Source organism: Camelus dromedarius, chromosome 19 (assembly GCF_036321535.1).
Source record: "Camelus dromedarius isolate mCamDro1 chromosome 19, mCamDro1.pat, whole genome shotgun sequence".
Taxonomy (NCBI): Eukaryota; Metazoa; Chordata; class Mammalia; order Artiodactyla; family Camelidae; genus Camelus; species Camelus dromedarius.
In genome coordinates this window covers 21,384,432-21,401,468 of record NC_087454.1, presented here as the reverse complement: position 1 = coordinate 21,401,468, position 17,037 = coordinate 21,384,432, and the positions used below count along the sequence as shown (strand labels likewise).

The 17,037-nt window shown below is 55.4% G+C and overlaps 2 protein-coding genes across 20 annotated transcripts in view; both read right to left on the bottom strand.

The window, feature by feature from the left end:
- Window positions 1–215: 215 nt before the first annotated feature.
- On the bottom strand, window positions 216–3,061 carry ZBTB9 (zinc finger and BTB domain containing 9). Of its 2 annotated transcripts, none has more exons than XM_010994540.3 (2): window positions 2,817–3,061; window positions 216–2,630 (listed from the first exon to the last, which is right to left on the bottom strand). In XM_010994540.3, exon 2 carries the CDS (start codon window positions 2,550–2,552, stop codon window positions 1,155–1,157), a length of 1,398 nt encoding a protein of 465 aa, XP_010992842.3. In that variant the 5' UTR covers window positions 2,553–2,630; window positions 2,817–3,061; the 3' UTR covers window positions 216–1,154. The 2 variants fall into 2 exon arrangements, with proteins under 2 accessions (XP_010992842.3, XP_031290783.2); XM_031434923.2 differs by having other exon boundaries at window positions 2,923–3,061.
- An 832-nt stretch (window positions 3,062–3,893) lies between these two features.
- The window catches only part of SYNGAP1 (synaptic Ras GTPase activating protein 1), a 31,057-nt gene continuing 17,913 nt past the window's right edge, over window positions 3,894–17,037 (bottom strand). For 8 of the 18 annotated variants that reach the window (XM_031434928.2, XM_064476387.1, XM_064476386.1 and 5 more), the window contains 9 exons: window positions 15,491–15,727; window positions 15,166–15,367; window positions 14,782–14,960; window positions 14,048–14,089; window positions 12,575–13,649; window positions 12,043–12,216; window positions 10,721–10,932; window positions 9,504–9,594; window positions 3,894–5,812 (listed from right to left, as the gene is read on the bottom strand). In XM_031434928.2, the coding sequence (XP_031290788.2) occupies window positions 5,681–5,812; window positions 9,504–9,594; window positions 10,721–10,932; window positions 12,043–12,216; window positions 12,575–13,649; window positions 14,048–14,089; window positions 14,782–14,960; window positions 15,166–15,367; window positions 15,491–15,727 (2,344 nt within the window). In that variant the 3' untranslated portion in view covers window positions 3,894–5,680. Of the gene's footprint in view, window positions 5,813–6,484; window positions 8,633–9,503; window positions 9,608–10,720; window positions 10,933–12,042; window positions 12,217–12,574; window positions 13,650–14,047; window positions 14,090–14,781; window positions 14,961–15,165; window positions 15,368–15,490; window positions 15,728–17,037 lie in introns of all 18 variants that reach the window. The other 10 variants (XR_010376861.1, XR_010376856.1, XR_010376857.1 and 7 more) reach the window with 10 other exon arrangements.

The window sequence follows — 17,037 nt, the reverse complement described above, 5'->3', positions numbered from 1 at the left end:
CAAGGCAACTTACCAGAGGTCATTCACTGGCAGGTCAGGGCTGAGAATCTGGCTCACTGAAGTCCAGGACAGTGTTCTCCATATCTGTGAAAACCATCCCATATCTTCCCCCATCGACATAACCCAGCTGCATAAGGAATACATCCAAGTCTTTGCAACTCTGTTCTCACATCGTCTCTCCCACATAAATGACTCAATTCAGTCTACTACTCGCATACATTCTAGGGCAAAGTTTATTTGAAGAAATTAAGTAACCTATGACAATCTCCCCGTTACAATATCTACCCTGTTACCTGTTGACCAAGGTAATGTGTAGTTGGGGATGAAAGGGAAGGGGGTGTGGTCCCACTGTGCAGTTATTCTCTACACTTTAGCGTATGCCATCTCAGCCCTGAGTCCCACTGCTCATGGCCACTTGTTCAGAGCAGTGTTGCTACCCTGAGAGCATGTTAGGTCAGTGGCCATCTCCCAAGTTCACTGGTCACATTCCAGTCATTGTGATGAATGTATGTGTGACCAGTGGTGGGCAAGAGGCACAGACTCTATTAATGAGAGTTCTACATGACACGTGGAATGTTCAATTTGTTAAAGTGCTCAACTACAACATGAAAAATAAAGGTGTTGGAAAAGTATCTACCGGTGAGAAAGCAATTCTGAAGGGCTTCTGGAAAGATATAACAAAAAAAAAGTATATAAAAACTCTACTCACATAATTACAGTAATGATAAAGGAGAGAAAAACTTAAGAGCTTAGTCTCTGAATTACTAGAACTCTGAATCAAACATATCTCTAGATGGAGACCAGCTCCTTTAATTACTCATAGAGACTGAATGAAACATTTATCATGTTTTGTGCTCTAGTTTCTCTCTCATCAAATAAACTAATCTGAAATCTGGTTTCCTGTACGAAAAGATTATGGGCAAGTGACCAATTTATGTATAGCCTGTAAACCCACCTTCCCGTAGTTAGCAAAAACCTGGACATGAAAAAAGTTTCCAAAACTGCCAGATTGACGCCAACACCCCAAAACAAGAAATCCATAACATATTCTCTTGGCATGATGACAAGATCCAGGACTGGGATGCCATAGTGGTGAAGTATCCATCAGCAGCAGTGGCTCCCTTGTCCTGGAAGCTAGCATGTGGCCTGAGCAGTCACTTATAAGTCCAGTGAGCAGTGGCCCAGCCCTGGCCTTTGCACAGGTCCCGGTGGCGAAGGAAACAGGCATGGACACGGAACCGACGGCCGCAGTGGGGACAGGCATGCAAGGCTCCAGCATGGGTCTTCATGTGCTCTGTCAGATGGTGCTTCAGCTTGAAGCGCTTGTTGCAGATGCCACAGCCAAAGGGCCGAAGGCTGAAGGTCAGCATGATGTGCCGGTCACGCTTTGGCTTCACCGCAAACCGCTTCCCACACAAACAACCAAAGCGTTTTCCATCTGCAGGGGGTGCCCCACCTAGCTTCACAGGCCCATGCACAGCCTGCCCTGCTCCCCCAGGTCCCCCACCCCCTGACAGGATTTCATTCCCATGAAGATCCACTGGTTTCCAGGATGGACCACCTCCTCCAGACGTTGTTCCTGTTCCTGATGGCAGCAAGAATCCTAGCTCTCCATTCCCTTCAGTGTCCCCTCCAGGAAACACTTTGGTTTCCTCCTTTGCTCCTCCAGACTGAGTTCCACCTCCTGATATCTCCTCCTTGGGCTCAAAGGGTTCCTGCTTAACGAAGAAGATCTTGGGGGGCAGTGCAGTGTGAGAGGCAGGAGGCTCAAGTGGCGCACTCTCACCCTCTGGAAGCCTGCGGGGAGTAGCGGATACAGGCAGTGGGTGGGATCCAGAAGGGTGGGGAAAACTCCCTGATCCTCTCTGAGGTTGAGGAGCCTGAGACGGTGCTGCTGATCCCTGGTCCTCCTCATCTTCTTCCTCCTCCTCCTCTTCAACTTGAATCTGCAACACATCTCCCAGTTCACTCCCCTCCCCTACAGCGGGGCTCTCGGTAGAAGGAGAAGACTGCGCTGGGGTCTGGAAAGGGGCAGAGCGAATGCACCAGCCTCCTGCAGAGGATGTTGTGGAAAGAAGTGTGTGGAAGGGGGCTGTCCCCCGGGTTGAAATTCCACCACCTGAGTTTTCTAGTTCTTTCAAAATCTCTGAGCACTGATCTACTACTTGCCACATTTGGAGGCCACTGGCCACAAGGAGGTGGGCGGGGAGAGCGTCCAGTGGCAGACGGAGGCGCCCTGAATAAATGAGCTGGAGCAGCCCCTCGAAGGCATCGGCTTCGATGACGCTGGGCAGAGTGAGCCGTGGAGCATCCCCCAGAAGAAGCTTGTCATGGAAGTAAGGAGAGGCGGCAGCCAACACCGCTTTGTGAGCCCTAAGTTCGCGGCCCTGCACCAGGAGGGACACGTCACAGAACTTTCCCTCTAGCCTGTGGCGGTTCAGGGCTTCTAGAAGCAATGAGCTATGCTGAGGGAATTCGATCTGGATCGTCCGTGGGGCTGGGTTGCAGACCGGGGAGGGAGCTACGGAAGGCAAAGGCGTCGAAGTATCCATGGCCTCCTGGGAAAGAGAGATCCCAGAGGAAGGAGCACAGGAGGTGAGGGGCGGGGTAGAGCCCGCGCGGGAGAAAGGCTGCGGAGGAAAGAGAAGGGGTCACAGCAGCTCCGGATAAGTGGAACCGTGTCTCCTCAAACAACGCCCGCCTCCCCTGCCCCCCAACATGTGGAAACTTTTCAGTTAGTAATAGTTCCGGCAGCTAAGTCCCGCGCACTCCCCCGCCAAGAAAACAAAAACAAACCGCCACAACAAAACACCAACCGGGGCTTTAACTTCCAGGGACTGTGGAAGATGAGGAGGTCCTTCAGCCACGAGCCGGACCTCGCCGGCCAGGACCGCTCCCGCCCGCCGCTCCCCTCCCACTCACGTGCCCACAGAGTCCGGCTGCCGGGCAAACACAGCCACCGGGACCCCGCGAGTGCCGGCCAGGCGGCCCTTTCCGCCGCCACGCCCCCACGGGTACACACGCGGCCCAGCGCCCGGAGGATCTCTGCAGAGACCGCGCCGCCCCGGCCGGAAGCCACCGCCTCTCGGCCGGATGCCGACGCAGGGGCGGTGGGCGGGGCCAGGACCGCAGCCAATCGAGAGGCGCAGGCCTACAAGCTTTGTGTTGATTGGTTGCGCTGGAGAGAAGGCGGTGCTGGCGGGAAGCCGCTGGCCTCAGCGGGGCTGCGGATGGAGAGGCCGCCTCTCCGAGGTCAAGGAATCGGGCTTCGGGAGAACGTACCCTGGACGGAGAGGGCGACCTGAGAGCCATTCCGGTGGTTAAACGTAGCGCCCGCGCCCAGTAGGTGCTGAAAGGGCGAAAGTAAGTTAGCACCTACTCTATGGGTTAGGTATTGTCCTCATCATCTTGTATCTCACTCCCCTTCCACTCTGCCTGCGAGGTAGGTGTTGCCATACTGACTTCTCTTGGGGGAAACTGAGGCTGCCAAGTGGTTGGCCTGGGGCTGGAACCAAGATTCGCTAGGGAACCAAGTTCTTTCCTCCATTCCGCATGGGAGAATTTTAACCGGAAATTAAATAAACTTCATTTCTAGGTAACTACTATTATTTTTTAAGGTATATGTAGATATAAACGTGGAATCCTTTATCAGAGAATGCTGGTGTTCCTTGACCTCTTCAGTCCTTCCTGTTAAGTGGCGCAGTGGTGAGGGGATAGACTGGTTAATTTTGGCAAGTACGAAACCCCTGCTCTAAAATAGAATAAATCTCCTTGCTAATTGGGAGAGTGATATTCTAGGGGGAGACTATGGCATCACGCAGGGATATAGTTTCTCCCAGGCTGTTCCTACTGGTTCTCCTGGAGGTCCCATCCTAGGAAAGTCCGCACAGCGATAAAAGAACAATCTCCGTTTATTAAACATGATTTTTCTGTTTCACCACACACTCCAGAAAAAAAGGAAATGGGGCTGGGAGTGGAGAAAAAGGGCCAGTGGTAGGGGATAGAGTAGGCTGGGAGTGGGGTAGGGTGGGGAGGGATAACGAGAAAACAAAATAAAACAGGTAGGAAGAACATCTCCCTACCCTTAGGGTGGTGGTTGGGGAGGGAAGCCTGGGGGGGAGGGGGCCAGGAAGCTCTGTACAGAGGGGTTGCCCCCAGCCCACACACACACACCCCGATATGTACAATACAAACCCCAGATAATTACAACAGCCAAAGAAGAGAAGAGGAAAGGGAGTCCAGGGGTAGGGTATGAGGTTGGGAAAGCAGGAAAGGGCACAGGGATAAAATTTCACATATTTACAACTTTTATATAAGTATAAATTTGGCCCCGGCTGGGTGTATGTGTATAGGGGGATGGGACTGAAGGGGAACTGTCCATACAAAAGAAAGAAGGGTGGAGTCTGGGAAGAGTCTCAATACCAAACGCAAGAAGGGATGAGGGGGCAAGGCTGGGTAGGGGACAGCAGTCAGGGAAGAGGGGGTGCCAAGGAGGGACTTCTCCCCTCCTATGACCTACCCACCCCAAACCCCATCCATCCTACCTCCCCTATCCCGCCAGAGAGCTATGTACAGAGAAACACCGAAAAATTGTGGAGCTGGCGGGAGGGAGGGAGGTGGAGGGAGATTGGGGAGGGCGGGGAGGATGAGAGGGAAGCCCAGCCCTGTCCTACCTCCCCCGGGAGACAGAGTCATGGAAGGGGGCCCCCAACACCCCTCCTCCAACACAGGTCCCCCCACCCTGGGGGAGAGAGACATGGCTTTTCCTAGAGTAAGTTCCCCCCTCCCCCTGGGAGTAGAGACCAAGAAGAGAGAAGCGAGGGGCAGTGGGGGCTGTGTGTGTCAGGGTAGGGCAGATTAACTAGTCTGTCCTCCCTGACATAAACACCCTCCTAAACCCTAACCCCTCACCCTAACCTCAGTTCTGCCCCACCCAACACACTGGGGGAGGGGGGGGCATAAGCCCCCTCACCCCGCTCTGGGACCAGCCAAGAGCAGATCAGGTATGGGAAGAAGGGGAGAAAACTCCCATTCCCCCCTTGCCGCCCCCTCCCTGCCCCGGTGGCCCCTCCACCCCATCTGGGTTCTGGGTGGGAAGGGAGTAAATTTAAGAGTGGTAGGAGGAGAAGGAGTTTGTGCGTGCTGAGCCCCCCCAGACGCTCCTGAGAAATCAAGGGGTAATAGGGCCCCCTCACCTGGGGTCCCCTCCCCATAACAAGGGGGACAAGGGAGGCCAAAATGGGGCGGTGGAGGGGAGTAAGATTGTCAGCTCTGGTTACTGCTAAAAAAATCACCCTGAAGTTGAAAGTTTGGAGGTGCCACACCCCCAGGGTGGGGGCGAGGATCTGTCCCCCAGTGCTCAGGGGAACGATGAGGCAGAGGATGGGGATAGCACCCCGGAGTGAAGGGGTCTGTGTGGGGTAGGTGGTGTCCTGGGGCAGGGGTTCCTGGGGGTCACAGGGGCAGCACCCCAACAGGAAGGAAAAGGGGGCAACTAAGAGTCCCCACTCTCCCTCCTGGAAATGGTGCAGTGGGGGAGGGGGATTGGTGCCCCCCAGGGAAGCATTCAGGGAGGCAATCCCACTGTCCCTCGGCGACTACGTCCAGTCCTGGTGGTTGGTGCTGTTCCAGGGTGGGGTGCACGGGAGGGAGGAGGAGGAAGTCTGTGATGCTGGGTGGGCTAGTGGTCTGCGCCGTTCTCAGTGATCTGCAGCCGGGGTGGGGGAGGTGGGGCTGGAGGGGCCAGGCCGTTCCAAGGTGGGGCCAGCGTCACACGCGGGTTTGTTGGACCCAAGGGGGGAAGCTGCCTCTCCTGCAAGACACCAAGAGGAGAGCGCGGACTTATTGAGACGCTTCGCAGGGACCTGGGTGCCAGCCCCCCAGCAGTGGCCTCCCCCATAGCCAGCCCACTCCATAAACCATATCCCACCCCCCTCCCCCAGGACACCCCCACCTGCATCCTCCTGGTTTCTCACCTGCAGGAAAAGTTACATCTTCCGGGGTCAGGGAGAAGAGCATCTCACATACAACACCCCCTCAACCCCCAACAGGGACCTTCAACCCACAGAGTCACACCAGGAAACCAGTTCAAAAAAAGCAAGTTCCTATCTCCCCCCCCCCAGCCGAATCCTGTATCTCCCCCTGCCCACCCACGCCCCCACCCCGGGGACCCCCCTCTCAGCCCACCTCCAATCTGAGGTAGGAACTCTGTGGAGAGGGAACAAGGGGAGGCAGTACAGCAAAACCTCATTAATCCAAACCCCCGTGGATTTGGAATTTTTCATAATTTGAACAAAAACTGGGCTTGAGTTTCCTTTTATCTGCGAAAAAAGGGTGTACTAAGCAAATTAATAGTGGAAATGTGTCTGTGGGAGGGAATATTTAACCTATACCAGAAAACAGACTTTTCAAGCCTATTTATTTATTAACGCATGCTCCCTGAGGGCCTCGAGTGGAAACGCCTTGTTCATCAAGTTCTACTTACTGTATGTATTTTGAAGACATGCATTTCATTAAACAGACACTGTCATTCAGTTTTGTCACTTATTCAGAGTGGTCATCTTCTCAAATATAACATTCCAAATTAGAGAGGTTTAACTGTACTGGGGGGAAAGGAAGGGGATTCAGGGAAGTGATGTGGGAAGGTAAAAATATTGTGGGAGGGCTGCCTCTCTCTCATGCTAATGGCATAAAAGAAAGGACTAGGAGCTTCTGCAGAGACACAGCAGGCCCGATCTCTACATCTCCAGGAAGCAGAAAGGCTTCATTCCTTTCCACCCCCACATTCCTTTCATTCCCTCACCCTGGACTCCCAGTTAGAGGGTGAGGGGTACCAAACCCTGCTCCCACCCCTGGTCCTATTCTGCCTGCTCCTACCACTCCTGGACCAACTCCTGGCTCCTACCCTCAGCTCTGGCTTCTGTTCCTCTGCAGGGAGAGAAGAAAGCCATGTGTTCTACCCTTCAGGTCGCTCCCTTGGCTTTTAAAAACGCAGGCACAAAATGAATTTTTACATTAATGGCTGAGTTGCAGAAGGACCAATACCTGAAAGTGGTTTAGAAAAAGTGTCCAAATTATTTCCTGGACCACAGGGCCAGGCAACCTAGCTGTGTATGATCAAATCTCTAAAAGACATAAAAACATTTCAGCAGAGGCTCCCAGATCAGCTCTTCCTTCCAAATCAAAGAGCTCATCTCTCAGGTCACTCAAACCCCAGATTTAAGCCAAACCGCGAGCTTGCTGAACATCTCACACATTTTCCACAAGTCAGCGAGAGAGGAAATTACATATGGTGGGGTATCCTGAGTGTGGCAGGAGAGCAGGGGAAGGAAACCTCAGATTCCCTTCCCTCTGTCTGCTGGCAACAGCACATAGGCATCCCCCCTACACCCCCATGGACCCAAATTTAGAAAGCAGATAAATTAGGGTGCCATTATTCATTTTACAAAAGAATTCACTGCAGGAGTCCTTTAAATGGTGAGGTCCCCTGGTGCCTTGTAGCATCTGTTTTCAGATCACTAACTACTTTGACAGAGAGGCTGGGCAGGCAGAGAGTTAAAATTACAGTGTGAGGAGCCACTGCCCACTGCAGATCAGTCCCACAGGAAATAAAGCATCTCAGAAATGATGTCACTGGCTGACAGGTTCCCATTTACTGGCTTTTTAGGTAGGATTCTGCGTCCGGCAAGGCCACTGGGTGGCGGGAGATGGGGAGTGAGTGGCATCAGCAACCCCTGCATTTATTTAACTTGCTGTTCCTGGCATCTCTGCCTGGGAATCAGCATGGCTACCCAGCCCATGATCTTATCTGGGAGGACATCTCACTCCACTTCCAACTCCCATGCCAGACGGGCCAGTCCACATCCTAACATCTGTCAAGGCTCCTTCTTGCTCCACTCACCCTGCTTACGTTCCCAACACCTTTCCGAGCCCCCCAAAGTCTCCCTGAGTTAACCACCCACTCTTAATTCCCACCCAGTGGGACCGAATAGGAGCCCCAGAAGCCTTCTACCTCACAGATGTAAGGAGGGAGGAAGAGAGAGAAGCAGGTGAGGGGTGGAAGGAAGGAGGGTTCTCTACAGAACCAAGGTGAAGGAGAAGGAAGAGGAAATCCCAACCTACCTGCCGCAGTCAGCACAGCCCCTCTAGCCAGGGCCCTCCAACCCAGCACCACCACCCCTTTAACAAACTCCACCCCCAGTGTCCCAACCCCAAGGACGCTTTGGTGAAATGGGGGGTGACAGACATACACTGGAAAGGCAGAGGAAGAGAACTGAGAGTCAGGAGGAGGCTGGGGTGGGTTTTGTAGGAAAGGGAGTGTGATCGGGGAATGTGCTAGGCCGGCCTAGGGTCAAACGCCTACTGATGGTGAGGTGGCCCTGGACAGTTCTGGGAGGCGGCGGAAGTGCTCTCTTTGGGCGGTGCCTTGGGAGGTGGGTCTGTGCAGGAGGTGTCAGGAGGGTAGGGTCTGTGGAGGTTCTCGGGTGTGGAGGGCAGCAGTGAGAGGAGGGGAGGCTCTGGAGAGTCAGAGGGGAGTGGGCTTCACGACCAACCTGCAGTGGTCCGGAGTCACCTCCCCCTGTGTCCTCCGCCCGTTGTCAAAGCGGAACCAGGAGAATTACCTGATGAGGAGCTGCAGGGGGAGAGAGTGGGGTCATGGGGTCAGGAGCCTTGGTGGTGGTCGAGGGGGAGCCTGGAGGTCAGAGCGGAGGAGAGAGGAGCATGGGTGGGAAAGTGAGAACTGGGGGGGAACAAAGGGTAAGAGTGTAGGAGGGAGGTCCTGAAAGCTGGCTGCTGAAAGAGAGGGAGGCAGCAGGGAGCTAGAGAGGCTGGTCAGATGTGAGGACCAGAAGGAGAGACAGGCCAAAGAAGGCTGGACTTCAACACTGAGGGAAGGATGGGAGAGCTTGCAGGGAGGGTGGGAGGCCCTCAAGATCTGAGGAGTCAGGAAGGGGAAGCTAAGCGGGAGCTATCAAAGAGTGAGGGAAATTGGGGAGCCAAGAGAACAGTGGTGACAAGGACCTCAAGTCCCCAGGGCACCGTCCAGAGCCTGGGGAAACTGGACCTCATACACTGCCCTGTGCTCTGTTCTAGCAAACTGAGCCTCTGACCCTCCTGTCCCAAGAAGAGCTCAGACGAAGCTGAACTCCCCGACTTCAACAGAAGTGGGCACAGATGGGGCAGGGGTTCCAGGAACTGGTGGGGTCTGGGGGCAGAGAGACTGAGGTTCCAGTAGGAGGTTCTGAAACGCAGATGGGAGGAGGGAAGACAGGGTGGGGAGGCACAGGGGTGGGGCCGACACTGCCAGGAGTGACAAAGGCACAGACGATGGGATGAAGATGGGGTTGCTGGGGGAGCTGCTGGAGCAGCCAGTGGACAAACGGAGGACAACAGGAGAGACAGATGGTGATGGGGCTGGGGTGGCTGGTGCAGTGACTGCACGAAGGACAGTGGGATGGATGGGGATGGGACACGGAGAAGATAAATGACATTGTAATTTCCACCTGAGCGTCGAGCAGCCTCTTCTTGGGTTCGGGCAGCGGCTCAGCCATGGCGGGGTGGTCCCGGCGCAGCTCCTCCTCCACCAGCATCAGCCTGAAGGGACGGGCTTCAGTGGGGTTAGTGGCGGGCACAGGCTTGGCGCCTGCCCATGAACTCCTGGTCCCAGGGAACCCCCGCAGTTCTCTGGAAAAGCCTTGTGCATCCTTCTCCCCTGCCCTCAGAATCCCTCCACTGTTCCAATCCCCAAAGACTCCCTGTCATTCACCTTCCTCTCAGGGATGCTCACATCTCCCTGCTAAGGAGTTTTCTTTGCCTCAAAGACCTCTACTACCAGACACTCTGGCACTCCAAGCTCCCTTCACAACAGTGCCCTCCCTAGACCCTCTGCAGCTGAAGACCTGGCTTCTACATCCCCCCTCCACCTCACAGAACCTAGGCCATCTTCAGGGCAGCTCCTGGACACCCCTTGCCCAAAAGGAATCTTTACATAGTCATTCCCAGCATCTCCCTGCCTTTGAAGAAGATTCTCCAGGTGACTGCTCACAAAGGATTTCAAAGCAGCGGTTTTCAAAACAGTTTCAAGTCAAGCAGTTGTCTTCTAATTAATTTTACTCAAAAATACATTTAGAATGGATTGAAATGGAGCTGGCTCTGGCTGAAGTGGGGCCTGGGGTCCCACCAATTCTCAAGATAACTCACCACATCCCCCCTGCCTTGTTGAGATGCCTCCTTTGGAGCCCAGGGCTTGGGAGAGCAGTTAAAAATGTGCACAGGCTAAACAAGCATCATTCACTTTCTAATGGAACACCTTTCCGAGACTGGAGAGGAAGGGTGTGCCCAGGATGGGGTAGTCGGGCTACTATGGCTAAGGGACCCATGCTTAGGCTGGCTTGAGAGTAAGCAGTGGGGAGTCCCAGCCTAGGCCTGGTCCAGACACACACTGATGGTTGGACAGTAAGAGGTAGTTTACCAAGGGCTTCAGAAGTTACTCCATCAGGAGAGAGGTCGGGGTTTAGTAAAGGAATGTGTAATGCACTAAGCAAGAGGCTTCTCTCCATCAGGTGATGGGAGAGTGGGTGGCATCCCCGGGAGCAGGGTGGTGGGCTTTCCTCGTGGTGTCCTGAGTTGGAGGAAAGGGGCTGGGGCCTGGAGGGGGAGCTCACTGCCCCTCTTTAGCCTCACCCTCTCCTTTGCTCCTCCTCCCCGGGCCGCTCCTCACCTGCCAATGATGCTCTTGATTTGGGAGTCCTTCTCCACCTGCTGCTGCCTTAGCCTCTTCTCGCTCTGCTCCAGCCGGGCCTGATACTGCATCAGGATTTTGCTAGTCTGTTCCTCCTGGGACAGCAGCCTCCGCTCATACTCTTCCAGCTTCCGGTTGGACATGTGCAGTCGCTCCTTCAGTGAGTGGATCTCCTCCTCATACTCCTTCACCTGCCCGCCGGGCACACGACCCCGCACTGTGAGGGGTGCTGTGCCCAGAGCCCACCACCCAGCTTCTATCCCTGCCTGCCAGGCACAGCCGCTGCACGGTAAGGGACATCCCAGCCACCTTCTCTAGCCCTTTCCTTGCCTGTTGATCATACACACAGTGGCTTTTAAAAAGGCCATTCTATGGGGCTGAGGCTCCCTCAAAATAGAGCAAGATCGTAGACTCTCACTCCCTGAGAGGAATATACATGCTCTCATGTATCTGGACATGTGTGGACCTGCACCTGGACTTAGACCCACAGACACACTCTGAATGCATTTTGTCCTCAGCTTGTTAAATGGTGCTGGAAATAATTTATTATATGGCCTGAAGATATTCTCTTAGCTCAAGTGCATCTAAATCAATCCCAACATTTTGCTCTGTTCAGAGACCACTTGCCTCACAAAACCTCTCTGCTCCCCCAAGTTGGAGTCATATAGTCTTTACATATAATCTAATACACAGCCACCCTCTTCCTCATCCTCTTCCCCATCCTTGCAGCAACGGCTTCCCATAAAGGAACTTTCTGCTAAGTGTGTGAACCCCAGAGCTCTTGCTGTTTTTTGCTCTGGGCCACTACCAGCTGAGAGTCAGGATACTCTTTCCACACGTGGGCTGATACACCCCACTTTCCAACATGCAACCTCTAACCACCAACCCTCTGTCACCGATGTCCATGGGACAGTGACTGTGTAAGCTGTACTTCACTTGTAGTACAACTGTAACCTCTCTGCCCCCACCCAATTTATCAGCTCACACTGCTGGCCAAGTAACTTTCCTGAGCAGTCACAGGAGCCAGGGCTTATGTTCTCCCTGGGGAAAACATAGATGTAGTCTAACAGAGAACTGTGATGTGTGCAACCCACAAAACAGCTGAAAGTGGCTTTTCAGTGGACTGATTGTATCTGGCCTCCCTTGGTAGACTGAGGACTTCTCCAGAGAGGGGATCAGATCTTTGTCCTTTCTTTTCATCGTAACTACCCGACCCCAGATGTTGCCCTTGGAAGGCACTAGAAGTCTGCCCTGTGGGTAAAGGGAAGCACAGGGCTTGGGGATGGTAGGGCCCCACGTACCCTGTCCAGCCGGCTCTCATCCATCGACTTAGAGTACTCCTTGAGTTTGTACTCCTCCCGCTCGATGTGGGCACTCTCGATGTCAGCCGACAGGTGAGGCATATTGGAGACCCAGGCCACCGTCCGCTCGGAGGCTGGCATTGTAGGGTTCAGTGTGGAAGGCGTCTGAGAATGCTGGGACAAGGCGGGGGGCAGACGGAGAGAGGAAAGGTGGGAGAAGGTGTAGTGCGTTTAGAGAGTGGGCATTGCCAAGAGAGGAGAGTCCCCATCCTGTTCCCCTGCTCTAGCACGGATCACCTCGTGAAAGCTATCATTAGTTATCAGGTCTCCCCTTTGAAAGTGCGCTCCACAAGGGCAGGGAGTTCTGTGGTTCACCACACAGTGCCTAGAACAGCACAGGCGCACAGCAGGGACTCTATGTGCACTTGTTTAACGAATTAAAGGAGGTGAGAAAATTGTAACTTGAGACCACAGACTCTGTTCTACCCCCACCTCCCCAACCCATTTCCTTCTTCCTCCCACCCTCACCTACCTGCTTGGTGATGGAGGGCTTGAGCCCCCCACCCCCTCCGCCACCGCTTCCCCCGCTGCCCCCAATGCTGCCCTCCTTGCTGAGGCTCTGCTGCCGTGGACGGGCAGGGCCGTAACTCGGCTCCGGTGACTGCAATAGATTCCCGCTGGATGGCCGGGGTTTCTGGGCCGCGCTGACCGTCAACTGCTGAGACTTGCCCCTCTGCAATGGAGGCGGCTGGCCCCCGCCACCCCCACCACTGCCCCCACTGCCGCTCCCACCTCCAGGCCCTGGGGGGACAGGCCTCTGGGGACCAATGGTGATCTGGGGAGGGGACAGCATGTGTTGCAGGTTGTCCTGGAGTGAGAGCTGCCGACGGGTGAAGTCAGTGCCAGAGGGTCCAAACTCATCACTGTAGCTGTGGCTGTGAAGGATGGAAGCAGCGGGGGGCTTGGGGACCCCTGAGGAGAGGTCCTCACTCTTGCTATAGCCATGGAATGGGGCGAAGGTGTCCCCTGGGGGCTCTCCACCTCGGTGGTGGTGATGGTGATGATGGTGGTGATGGGAAGAGGGTGGGCCATGGCCACCACCCCCTCCGTGGCCCCCTGGGGGGCCTGGCCCATCAGCAGCCATGTGGAAGAGAGGGTTCTGGAAGGAGAGGGGGATGCGCAGTTGCTGGGCAGGGACACCGTCCGTGGTGACGCCCATCTGGCTGAGGCGCATGCCGGCTGCTGTGATGGACGAGCCACTCCCCTGGGAGAGGCGTCCAGCGGGCGCAGGCCGCAGCCCCAAGGCCGCCGTCAGAGAGGCCTGGCTAGAGTGCAGCAGGTCCCCAACGGCCGCCAGGTTGGACACGCTGCTGCTGTTCAGGCGGCCGCCCGGCCCGTCACCCTGCAGATCCAGCATGGAGACGCTCTTGTTGACACTCAGCATCTTCTGCTCTGGCTCCGTGATGTCCGAGCTGCTCGTGCAGTACGCTGGCGAAGATCGGGCCAGGGGCGGACGGCTTACGTAGAACAGGTCTTTCCCCCCACCAGGCGGTGGTGGAGGTGGCTTTTCCTTGGTTGGGGAGGGGAGGCGAGCCATGTCCATAGAGCTGTTGGAAGGGAAGGGGGCACACGAGTGGGAGGTAAGACCAAGGCTACCAGCAGTCGAGCCTGCTGTGGTCAGGCACAGGCCTCAGGGTGAGAAGTGGGACCCACAGGAAGGGCTGAGAGCTGGTGGTGGCAGCTCTGGAGAGGGCAGGCAGGCAAGGAGGATAGGAGGGGACATGAGGAAAAAAGGAAAGGACAAGGCCCCTCCAGGAATGGAGGGAGGCCTCAGGGAGGGGAGATGGGGCAGCAAGAGGAGGGATGAGGGGCAGATCTGGGCAGATATGGAGGAGATGAGGGTGCATGGAGGAGAAGAGGAGCGGCAGAAGGTGAAGGCCACTGGAGGGGGAGAGGGGAGCAGACAGGAACTGAGAGGAGGGCGGGGGAGGGGAGAGCCCCTCACCTGTTGAGGCCTCGAGCCATGAAGGACTGAAGGTCGATGGAGCTGGAGAGAGATGGGAAGAGGGGCAAGCACAGACAGAGAAGGAGAGAGGCGGGCAGAAGTTGTGGACGTATGGAAGGAGAGGCGGGAATGTGGAATGGGAATGGTGTCATGGAGGGAGAGACGCGGGCAGAGGAACAAGCAGGGCATCATCAAAATAACGGGGGCAGCAGCTGTGGCTCAGGGCCACGCCACCAGACAGAATGCTGCAGCGGAGGAGGCCCTGCTGGGTGGGGTCCAGGTGCTACTTCGCACTTTGTGGCAAGGTCTGCGGGGCTCTGGTGGGGGAGCTGGGGGTAGTGCTTCTCTACCAACTAGTACAGAGGTATCTGAATGTTTTGGCACCGGGTGGCTGATCCAGTGTGTACTGGCTGGACCTCAGGTCTGGAGCAGGCACGGGCAGGCAGAGGGACAAAGCAAAGTGGAGCTTGCAGCCGGACACCCTTGGCTTACACCAAGCTAGAGCTAGAGGAATCTCTGCACTTTTTCTGGGGGCTCTGTTTCTTGCTCCATCTGGCTTTAAAAGGCTCTCAGCCTCACCACTGGCTGTACCTGTTTCCTTACCATTTGCTCTAAGAGCCTGCTTCTCTCTCCTTTCAAGCCCTCAAGAGATACACATGGAGCCCAGTGGAGTGTATTAGGACAGAAATGTAAGGGCTCCTAGGGTGCAGGTGTGGGGGTCCCAAGGCGCTCACCTGTTGAGGTCCCGCATCATGTAGCCCTGCATCTCGGCCGAAGGGCCCCGCAGCACCATGGGCTGAGGCCGAGGCCGCTCGCTCTGACGGCTTGGCTGCCTTTGGATGTTGGGGTTCCTCAGAGCTGTGCTGATGTCGTTGAGGAGCCGGGGCAGTGGGCCCAGCTTCAAGAGGGCTTCCTGGAACAGGGAGGCTGTTACCTGGGAGCTAAGTGCCCAGCTTTAAGGGGACCTCAGAGGATTCAGGTGGGGTGGGTGAGCTGGGGGAGTGGTAGTGACACATCTGGGAATAGGGAAAGGAGAAAAATCTGTGCAGGGGGTGGGTTTCTCAGGCCACAGGAGCCTCTGGAGACCTCTGAGGATGGGCCAAGGGGCATTTGCTGACCTTGCTGAGCTGGGGCAGCACCTCCCAGAGCAGGGCGTGCAGTGTGGAGAGCTCTCGGCCCAAGTCAATGTAACCCTCAAAGCTACTGCTGTTGGTTAGTGTGTCCAGGTTGGAGATCTCGTACAGGAACTGCTGCATGGAACCCCACTCCAGCTCCAGAAACTCATTCATGAATCCCAGAAAGTCCTCCTTTGAGGTAAACCTGGCCAAAACATCCAGAAGGTAGAGGTCACACACAGAAGACCTCAAACCCACCCCTGTCTCCTGGGAGACCCTTCCCGCCCACTCTAGCCCCACCCTACCCCCTGCCTGAGGCTTCCCTCACTTGGAAAAGTTGGCCAGGTTCTGGATGACCTTGGCGATGAGGGTGAGGGTTCGTGAGGTCTGCTCATCTGGGTACTCCTGCATGAGCCCAAAGAGACTGGGCGACATAATGGCTGGGCAGAGGAAGCGCAGGAAGAGTGAGGCGCTGATCAGCCTGTCAGCGATGTCCTCCCGGCCCCGCTCTGCGCAGCGCAGTCGCCAAGATGCAAACACTTCCTTCAGCTCTCTCGGGAACACGCTGGGGGGAAGGGGTGGGGAGACAGAGAGAGAGAGAGAGAAAGAGAGAGACCGGGACTGAGCCCCAGAGACCCTCAGCTTCCAGGGAACATGCTGAGGGGGGTGGTAGGAGGTGAGGGTGTGGAAACAGGTGAGAGAGACAGGGAGGGGGGACTGCAGGAGGAAGACGGGAGGCTGCTGGAGGAAGAGGGCGACGGCAGAGGGCACAGACAGATAAGGGAGAGAGAAACGAAGGAGGAGAGAAGTGAAGGGAAAGAGACACGCGGGAGAGAGATGGAGGAGGGTGTGAGAGAGACAAGGAGAGGAGGAGAAGAAAAACAGACACCAGGGAGAGACAGAGATGGGAGAGAGATGGAGGGTCACTTGAGGTACAGGGAGCTCGGACCCCCCAACTCTTCTGGATTCCAGGGAAATGGGGATGGAGGTGCCCCAGGCATGATCCCCAGTCCCTGGAATGGCTCAGAGCTCACTCCCCCCACCTCCCAGTTCCTCCTCTTCAATGTCCCATTGACACCTTAAACTCTGACTGTGTAAAGCAGAGCTCACTGTGGCCCCCACACCTCCAACAGGCTCCTCCTCCTGACTTCCCTGGTTCGGTCAATGAGACCACAGGTCTCCCAAACCTCAGCCTCATGGCCTCTTGAGCCATCCTCGACTTCCCACAGACACCCCCTCCTTTCCAATCAGCTGATGATTCTTGATGATCCTTTTCTCAGAGGGTCCTTACAGCAGCCCCTTTCTATGCGTCCCTGCCATCATCCTGATTCAGGATCTGATTTCCATGCCTGACCCATTAACAATAGCCCCCAACTAGCCTGGACTTCATTCTCCCTACTCCGGTCACCTCCTGCACCCCCTTAAGGATTAATCTTCTCAATCGTGATACTTCTTGGCACCGACACCATTAATGGCATCCCATGACCTACCAATGAACTCAAACTCCTTTCCCTGGCAGCGGAGGCCTTCCAGATTCTAACTCCACTCGCCCTGTCCAGACATCTCTCCCACCACTCTCCTTTACAAGCCACATGCTCCATTAAACCAGTTTCAACTGCTGTCCCGAGACCTCTCACCTTCACGCATGTGCCTGTCCCATAGCTTTCTCCTGAAATGTCTTCTTGGTCCACCATATTCCATACCTCAAAACCTGACCCAGTCTTTGAAGCACAGCCCAGAGGCACCTCCTCCATGAAGTCTTTCATGCTTATCTCAAAGTTCTGCTTTCTCTGACCTTACGTTGCACCGTGGGGGGACCCTTACTTGGCACTTAACATATACTACACTGTTCTGTGGTTTTTTGTGTGTCTGATT

Excerpts from the sequence above, each read along its gene's own strand:
- ZBTB9 (XM_010994540.3), bottom strand. The coding sequence starts at position 2,552 with ATGGATACTTCGACGCCTTTGCCTTCCGTAGCTCCCTCCCCGGTCTGC.